Here is an 8,763-nt window from a genome sequence, read left to right as displayed (position 1 = left end):
CTTGGAGCAACAGAAAGCAGCCCTGAAGACCCAGCTGGATGCCATACGCAACAGGTACTGGATGGTAAACCGGTCTATACTGCTCTGCCCGTAATGAGGGACGGTCTATACTGCTCTGTCTGTAATGAGGGACAGTCTATACTGCTCTGTCTGTAATGAGGGACAGTCTATACTGCTCTGTCTGTAATGAGGGACGGTCTATACTGCTCTGACTGTAATGAGGGACGGTCTATACTGCTCTGCCCGTAATGAGGGACGGTCTATACTGCTCTGCCCGTAATGAGGGACGGTCTATACTGCTCTGTCTGTAATGAGGGACAGGCTATACTGCTCTGCCCGTAATGAGGGACAGGCTATACTGCTCTGGCCGTAATGAGGGACGGTCTATACTGCTCTGCCCGTAAGGGACAGTCTATACTGCTCTGTCTGTAATGAGGGACAGTCTATACTGCTCTGTCTGTAATGAGGGACAGTCTATACTGCTCTGTCTGTAATGAGGGACAGTCTATACTGCTCTGTCTGTAATGAGGGACAGTCTATACTGCTCTGTCTGTAATGAGGGACAGTCTATACTGCTCTGTCTGTAATGAGGGACGGTCTATACTGCTCTGTCTGTAATGAGGGACGGTCTATACTACTCTGTCTGTATTGAGGGACGGTATTAGGATGGTTAAAGCCCTATTCTGAGTACATTGACCGTGTACACACTGGATAAGTCTTGGTAAGTGCAATGATAAATGACCGGAGTGCAGTTTTCCAGTCTCTGGTTTCAGCTTCTCATGAAGATCGATAGAAATTGCACACACATTTAGTCAGTTCCTCTGTTCATGCTCGTTGGTTAGACTTGATTGGACTGTGTGAGGTAGTGACCGTATACTGTTTCCTCTTCCTGTCCCAGGCTGCCCCAGCTGAGGGCTGCTATAGAGCTGGTAGGGGAGATCTCCAAGCAGCTGACTGACAGGAAGAACGAGGCGGTGACAGAGATCAGCAGTACCTTTGAGGAGCTAGAGAGGGCGCTACACCTCAGGAAGACCACCCTCATCACTGACCTGGAGAACATCTGCTGCACCAAGCAGAAGGTACCTGCAACTGGATTAGATTTGCTGTCCCAAATGGCACCCTATATCCTATTCAGTGCACAATTTATGACCAGGGCCCATAAGGCTCTGGTCAAAAGTAGGGCACTATATAGGGAATAGGGGGACATTTGGGACACAGTGATGGTCTATGAAGAACTACCTGTGGATGACTATCTCTCTCTCGGTCTTACCTCCTTTTTCTCCCTCTCTTCACATTGTTTCTGACTACCTAACTACCATTCTCTCTCTCCTCTCCTCCCTGACTCTTACTATCCCTCACTCCTCCCGGTCTCCTCTCCTCCCTGTCTCTTACTATCCCTGTCTCCTCCCTTACTCTTACTATCCCTCACTCCTCCCGGTCTCCTCTCCTCCCTGTCTCTTACTATCCCTGTCTCCTCCCTGACTCTTACTATCCCTCACTCCTCCCGGTCTCCTCTCCTCCCTGTCTCTTACTATCCCTGTCTCCTCCCTGTCTCTTACTATCCCTGTCTCCTCCCTGACTCCTCTTACTATCCCTCTCTCCTCCCGGTCTCCTCTCCTCCCTGACTCTTACTATCCCTGTCTCCTCCCTGTCTCTTACTATCCCTGTCTCCTCCCTGACTCTTACTATCCCTGTCTCCTCCCTGACTCTTACTATCCCTGTCTCCTCCCTGACTCTTACTATCCCTGTCTCCTCCCTGACTCTTACTATCCCTGTCTCCTCCCTGACTCTTATTATCCCTTTCTCCTCCCTCCAACTATTTCTCTCTCCTCTCCTCCCTCTCTTAACATCCCTCCTCTTCTCTCTGTCTGTAGGTGCTCCAGGCCCAACTCTCCTCTCTCCTGCAGGGTAAGGACAACATCCAGAGCTGCAGTAGTTTTACGGAGCAGGCTCTGAGCCATGGCAGTGCTACAGAGGTTCTGCTGGTCCAGAAACAGATGGGGGAGAGGGTCAGCGCCCTGGCCCGACACACCTACCCAGAACAGGTTGGTGGAGACGCTAGTTTCACATATATACGTATACAATGATGATAAAGGCTACGTTCCCAATGGGCCCTGGTCAAAAGTGCACTACAGTACATATAGAATAGGTTGCCATTCGGGACAAAGCCATAAGGATGCTGATGGGTCCCCTCCAGGTGGTAAGAGTAGGCAACAACATGTCTGCCATGCTGATCCTTAACACTGGGACCCCTCAGGGGTGTGTACTTAGTCCCCTCCTGTATTCCCTGTTCACCCAAGACTGCATGGCCAAACACAACTCCAACACCATCATTAAGTTTGCTGATGACACAGCATTGATAGGCCTTATCACCAACAACCATGAGACGGCCTATAGGGAGGAGATCAGAGACCTGGCAGTGTGGTGCCAGGACAAAAACCCCTCCCTCAATATGTGCAAGACAAAGGAGCTGATCGTGAACTACAAGAAAAGGAGGGCCGGACAGGCCCCCATTAACATCGACGAGGCTGTAGTGGAGCAGGACGATAGTTTCAAGTTCCTTGGTGTCCACATCACCAACGAACTATCATGGTCCAAACACACCAAGACAGTCGTGAAGAGGGCACGTCAAAACCTTTCCCCCTCAGGAGACTGAAAATATTTGGCATGGGTCCCCAGATCCTCAAAAGGTTCTACAGCTGCACCATCGAGAGCATCCTGACCAGTTGCATCACCTGGTACGGCAACTGCTCAACATCTGACCGTAAGGCGCTACAGAGGGTAGTGCGAATGGCCCAGTACATCACTGGGGCCAAGCTTCCTGACATCCAGGGCCTATAATAGGTGGTGTCAGAGGAAAGCCCATAAAATTGTCAGAGACTACAGTCACCCAAGTTATAGACTGTTTTCTCTGCTACCGCACAGCAAGCGGTACCGGAGCGCCAAGTCTAGGACCAAAAGCCTCAACAGCTTTTACCCCCAAGCCATTAGACTGCTGAACAATTCATAAAATCGCCACAGGACAATTTACATTGACCCCCCCCCCCCCCCCCCCCCCCCTCTCTTGTACACTGCTGCTACTCGCAGTTTGGTTGTTATCTATGCATAGTCACTTCGCCCCCACCTACATGTACAGATTACCTCAACTAGCCTGTACCCCCGCACACTGACTCTGTACCGATGCCCCCTGTATATAGCCTCATTATTGTTATTGTGTTACTTTTTATTAATACTTTTTATTTTAGCCTACTTGGTAAATATTATCTTCTTCTTGAACTGCACTGTTGGTTAAGGGCTTTTTAAGTAAATCATTTCACGGTAAAGTCTACACTTGTTGTATTCGGCGCATGTGGCAAATAAAGTTTGATTTGATCAACTTAACAAACCTACCCTTTCCCCCTCCCAGCCCCATGAGAATGGCCATCTTGACTGCCAGGTGGAGACAGAGGGTCTTCGTCGTTCTATCCAGAACCTGGGCGTGCTCATCACCACGGGAGCCATTGGCCACACCTCCGTCGCCACGGGAGAGGGACTACGCCACACACTGGTTGGCCAGCACACCAGCGTCACAGTGACGACCAAGGATAAGGACAGCGAGCTGGTAAAGACAGGCAACGCGGCGCTGCGGGCCGAGATTATGTCGGTGGACGGGGCGGTAACCACGGAGACGGAGGTGGTGGATAATAAGAATGGGACGTATGAGGTGAGGATAACTGTACTTCGTATATGACATCATAACTTGCAATATATGTGTTGTGTAATCTAATGTATGTAATCTATCCAATGTATGTATTGTCAAGTGTTTAATGTACAGTGTTTTATTTTGTATGCAGCTGTACTGTCTAAGACTTTATTCCCCTGGAGGTGCCTGATAAGGGTCTGTTCCAAAATATTCTGCAGGTGGGCTATACCATGCGCTCTGAGGGGGAGTTCTCCTTCTCTCTCCTCCTATACGACCAGCCGGTCAGGGGCAGTCCGTTCCGTCTGCGTGCGGTCAAGCCCTCAGACGTTCTGCAATCTCCAGACGATGTGAAGAGGAGGGTGAAGAGTCCTAGTGGGACGGGGGGCCACATCAGACAGAAGGCTGTGAGGAGACCCTCAAGTATGTACAGCACCACCAAGAAGAAGGAGAACCCCATCGAGGATGAACTCATCTACAGAGTCGGTAGGTGCAGATCAGAGACATGTAATAGTAAATTAATATTAGTTTAACTATGTGGTACAGCTGCTTATATTTCCATTTTTAGTTATTTAGGTGGTTATCTTATCCTAGGACTTTAAAGTGGATTTAACTATAGTAGCTAAAACAATCACAAGTCACGATTGCAAATTACAGGTAAAAACATTTTCAAAAACAGCTTTCTTTGCTACTGTCTTTGACAATCAGTTTAAAAGCCTGCATGGTACAAAACAGGCCATGGGGAAAAGGGAATACTCACACATTGGTTCAATGCTCCCATAGTTTTTTAAAGCAGCGTTACTGATGAAGACATTCATCAAGACACTCGTATCCAGAGGCAGTGCCTGCAACTGTAGTAGGTACAATAAGACTAAAGTAAGACAACCATGTAGTGATCAAGTTGGATAATAGTTATCTTAGTTTTCTCAGTGCAGGCTGCAGGGTACAGACAATGCTGTGGGAAAAGTAGGAAAATACAATTTGTTTCACTGCTCTCAGCAATCTTACCGATGAAGATCTTTTGAGTTCTCTCTGTGATAACTCGTGACTCTGCTATTTAGCCCTCGTTTCCATGGACACAGACTGTGTTCTTACTGGATGTGTGATGGTTTGAGACTGTGTTCTAACTGGATGTGTGATGGTTTGACTCTGTGTTCTAACTGGATGTGTGATGGTTTGACTGTGTTCTTACTGGATGTGTGATGGTTTGACTGTGTTCTAACTGGATGTGTGATGGTTTGACTCTGTGTTCTAACTGGATGTGTGATGGTTTGACTCTGTTCTAACTGGATGTGTGATGGTTTGACTCTGTGTTCTAACTGGATGTGTGATGGTTTGACTCTGTGTTCTAACTGGATGTGTGATGGTTTGACTCTGTGTTCTAACTGGATGTGTGATGGTTTGACTCTGTGTTCTAACTGGATGTGTGATGGTTTGACTCTGTTCTAACTGGATGTGTGATGGTTTGACTCTGTGTTCTAACTGGATGTGTGATGGTTTGACTGTGTTCTAACTGGATGTGTGATGGTTTGACTGTGTTCTAACTGGATGTGTGATGGTTTGACTCTGTGTTCTAACTGGATGTGTGATGGTTTGACTGTGTTCTTACTGGATGTGTGATGGTTTGACTGTGTTCTAACTGGATGTGTGATGGTTTGACAGGAACTAGAGGGAGAGATAAAGCAGAGTTTACAAACCTCCAGGGAATCTCCACCTCCAGCAACGGACGTATCGTAGTGGCTGACAGCAACAACCAGTGTATACAGGTGAGACTACAGCCATACAACCAGTGTATACAGGTGAGACTACAGCCATACAACCAGTTGAGACTGACGTTTTGCGGGTACTATTTAATGAAGTTGCCAGTTGAGGACTTGCGAGGCATCCATTTCTCAAACTAGACACTCTAATGTACTTGTCCTCTTGCTCAGTTGTGCACCGGGGCCTCCCACTCTTTCTATTCTGGTTAGTTTGCTCTGTTCTGTGAATGTGTAGTACACAGCGTTGTACGAGATCGTCAGTTTCTTGGCAATTTCTCACATGGAATAGCCTTCATTTCTCAGAACAAGAATAGACTGACGAGTTTCAGAAGAAAGTTCTTTGTTTCTGGCCATTTTGAAATCAAACCCACAAATGCTGATGCTCCAGTTACTCAACTAGTCTAAAGGACAGTTTTATTGCTATTGTAAACTTGGATTAGCTAACACAACGTGCCATTGTAACACAGGAGTGATGTTTGCTGATAATGGGCCTCTGTACGCCTATGTAGATATTCCATAAAAAAGAAGCAGTTTCCAGCTACAATAGTCATTTACAACATTAACAATGTCTACACTGTAAAAATGTGCTTTTCTTTCAAAAACAAGAAAATTCCGAAGTGACCCCAAACTTTTGAACGGTAGCGTAAGTATCAAAAGTAAATGTAATTGCTAAAGTATCAAATGTAAAAGATAAGGTATAAATCATTTCAAATTCCTTATATTAAGTAAACCAGGGCACAATGTTTTTGTTATTTTAATTTACGGATGGCCAGGGGCACACCAACACTCAGACATCATTTACCAATGAAGCATTTGTGTTTTGTGAGTTTGCAAGATCAGAGGCAGTAGGGAAGGCCAGGGATGTTCTCTTGATTATCTTGTGTTAATTGGACCATTTTCCTGTCCTGCCTCAGCATTCAAAATGTAATGAGTACATTTGGGCATCAGGGAAAATGTATGGAGTAAAAAGTACATTATTTTCTTTGGGAATGTAGTAAATGTTGTAAAAAAATATAAATAATAAAGTAATGTACAGATTCCCCCAAAAACTACTTGAGTAGTACTTTAAAGTATTTTTACTTAAGTACTTTACACCACTGCATACAACCTGTGAGAGAAAGGTAACCATGTGTATAGTGACAGGGTGGGATGAGTGTACTACATTGCAAAGCAGAAAAGGTATTAGGTTAAGGCTATAGTTTCAATCATAGTATCACAGGTCAAGCACATATTTCAAGGCACATCTCAAATTTCACCCTATTCCTTATTGTCCCTTAAGAAAAATGGACAAAAAGGGACAATTCTTGTGGTATTTATTCTCCAGGTGTTCTCCAACGATGGGGCATTCAAGCTGAGGTTTGGGGTCAGGGGTCGGTCGCCGGGGCAACTGCAGCGCCCCACGGGGGTCACCGTGGATATGAACGGTGACATCATTGTGGCCGACTACGACAACCGCTGGGTCAGCATCTTCTCCTCCGACGGGAAGTTCAAGGTGAGAGGTCATGAGGATACTCTAGGAGACTGGTCTTGAGAAAGACCTCGAGCTGAAACGTCAACGTTAAACAGTCTACTATATGTTCTATACGTACCGGGTGCACTGAGCTTTCCCATAGCTGCCCCTTTTGATTTTCACGTCAGATAAGACTCATCACATCTTTCCCTCTGACCTTCCATTCGCTCTATCTCCCTGACAGAGTAAGATCGGGGCGGGTCGTCTGATGGGCCCTAAAGGAGTGGCGGTGGACAGGAACGGACACATCATCACCGTGGATAACAAGGCCTGCTGTGTGTTCATCTTCCAGGCCAATGGGAAGCTGGTCACTAAGTTTGGAGCCAGGGGGACATCAGACAGACAGTTCACAGGTAGGGGAGATACTCCTTGCATGATCTATCTATGGGTTTGCAGTTCTGGGACTTATTCCACTGATTGTCACTATTTTTGGAACAATTCCTGTTCTATTGTATTCTGCTTTTAACTCTTTGGTCAGTGTGATTCTCTTCCATTTCTATAACCCTCCAATGATATGGCTTCACTAGCTCCATGGAGAAACCTGTCACTCATTTCAATCACATTTTATTGTTTCACTTTTAGAAAAAAGTGGTACAAACATTTCACTGGAACCCAAGCTGAGTAAATCTGGCCCTGCGTTCAGTAAGTATTGATGTATGGTATAGCAGTCTCTTCATGATACAACTGCTCATTGCCATGTCTTACATTGGACATTGCTTGGTGTTTCCACAGTCCTGTTGTGTACAAAGTCCTAAAATAGTCTGGAACTTCCTCTACTGCACTGTTATGTTGATGACTCATCTTCTCTCCGCCTCCTCTCTCCCTCCCTTCCTCCCTCCCCTTCCCTAGGTCCCCACTTTGTGGCGATCAACAACAAAAATGAGATTGTGGTAACAGACTTCCACAACCATTCAGTGAAGGTACATCTCACTATTTTCTCTTTCTCTCTCTCTGTGTTTGTGTGTGTGTTACTGTAGTCATATCAGGTAGGTTTAAAATGCCTTGACTTCAGGCCTTGAGCGTTCTGTGGTTGCAGCTTTGTGTCATTCCCTCACTGCCATCCTGTAGTTACTGTACATCACTGTGCCACAGGAAAATGTCCCACTTCCACTGTTGGGTATCTGATGTCAGTTTGAATAATTTCAAATGAACTTTGTTATGTTAACTGTTGGATGTGTGTGGTAGACTACCTCTGAACAGTGTAGGTTAGGGTTGTGGTTTAAGGTTGGGCTTGAGGTTAGAGTGAGGGTTGAACCTGGCTGTGGACATGAAGCTGGGGTTGAGGTTAGAGTTGAGCCTGGCTGTGGACATGAAGCTGGGGTTGAGGTTAGAGTTGAACCTGGCTGTGGACATGAAGCTGGGGTTGAGGTTAGAGTTGAACCTGGCTGTGGACATGAAGCTGGGGTTGAGGTTAGAGTTGAACCTGGCTGTGGACATGATGCTAGGGTTGAGGTTAGAGTTGAACCTGGCTGTGGACATGAAGCTAGGGTTGAGGTTAGAGTTGAACCTGGCTGTGGACATGATACTAGGGTTGAGGTTAGGACACACTACTTCTGAACAGTTTGAATTCCTTCCCTAATAGGTGTACAGTGCAGACGGGGAGTTCCTGTTTAAGTTTGGTTCCCATGGCGAGGGGAACGGACAGTTCAATGCCCCGACAGGCGTTGCCGTGGACGCCAACGGGAACATCATTGTTGCCGACTGGGGGAACAGCAGAATACAGGTCAGTTAATGATGATCTTGATGGCAAGATTAACAAGCAGCATTAGTCATTATATTTTATTTACTCTTTCGAGTTAGATCAAAAATAATGT

At 46.1% G+C, this 8,763-nt stretch overlaps 1 protein-coding gene across 3 annotated transcripts in view; it reads left to right on the top strand.

Annotated features, from left to right (window-relative positions):
* Positions 1 to 8,763, top strand: part of LOC110503833 (tripartite motif-containing protein 3) — a 41,101-nt gene that overhangs the window by 29,998 nt on the left and 2,340 nt on the right. For all 3 annotated transcript variants that reach the window (XM_036961307.1, XM_036961308.1, XM_036961309.1), the window contains 11 exons: positions 1 to 54; positions 899 to 1,079; positions 1,875 to 2,045; positions 3,407 to 3,703; positions 3,901 to 4,165; positions 5,342 to 5,445; positions 6,764 to 6,931; positions 7,134 to 7,302; positions 7,532 to 7,591; positions 7,799 to 7,869; positions 8,532 to 8,672. The exon at positions 1 to 54 is cut by the window's left edge and continues 98 nt beyond it. In XM_036961307.1, the coding sequence (XP_036817202.1) occupies positions 1 to 54; positions 899 to 1,079; positions 1,875 to 2,045; positions 3,407 to 3,703; positions 3,901 to 4,165; positions 5,342 to 5,445; positions 6,764 to 6,931; positions 7,134 to 7,302; positions 7,532 to 7,591; positions 7,799 to 7,869; positions 8,532 to 8,672 (1,681 nt within the window). The remainder of the gene's footprint in view (positions 55 to 898; positions 1,080 to 1,874; positions 2,046 to 3,406; positions 3,704 to 3,900; positions 4,166 to 5,341; positions 5,446 to 6,763; positions 6,932 to 7,133; positions 7,303 to 7,531; positions 7,592 to 7,798; positions 7,870 to 8,531; positions 8,673 to 8,763) is intronic.

This window comes from Oncorhynchus mykiss, chromosome 24, assembly GCF_013265735.2.
Source record: "Oncorhynchus mykiss isolate Arlee chromosome 24, USDA_OmykA_1.1, whole genome shotgun sequence".
In the NCBI taxonomy this organism is placed as follows: domain Eukaryota; kingdom Metazoa; phylum Chordata; class Actinopteri; order Salmoniformes; family Salmonidae; genus Oncorhynchus; species Oncorhynchus mykiss.
Note: the sequence above shows the minus strand (reverse complement) of the source record. Positions and strands in the feature narration are given on the sequence as shown.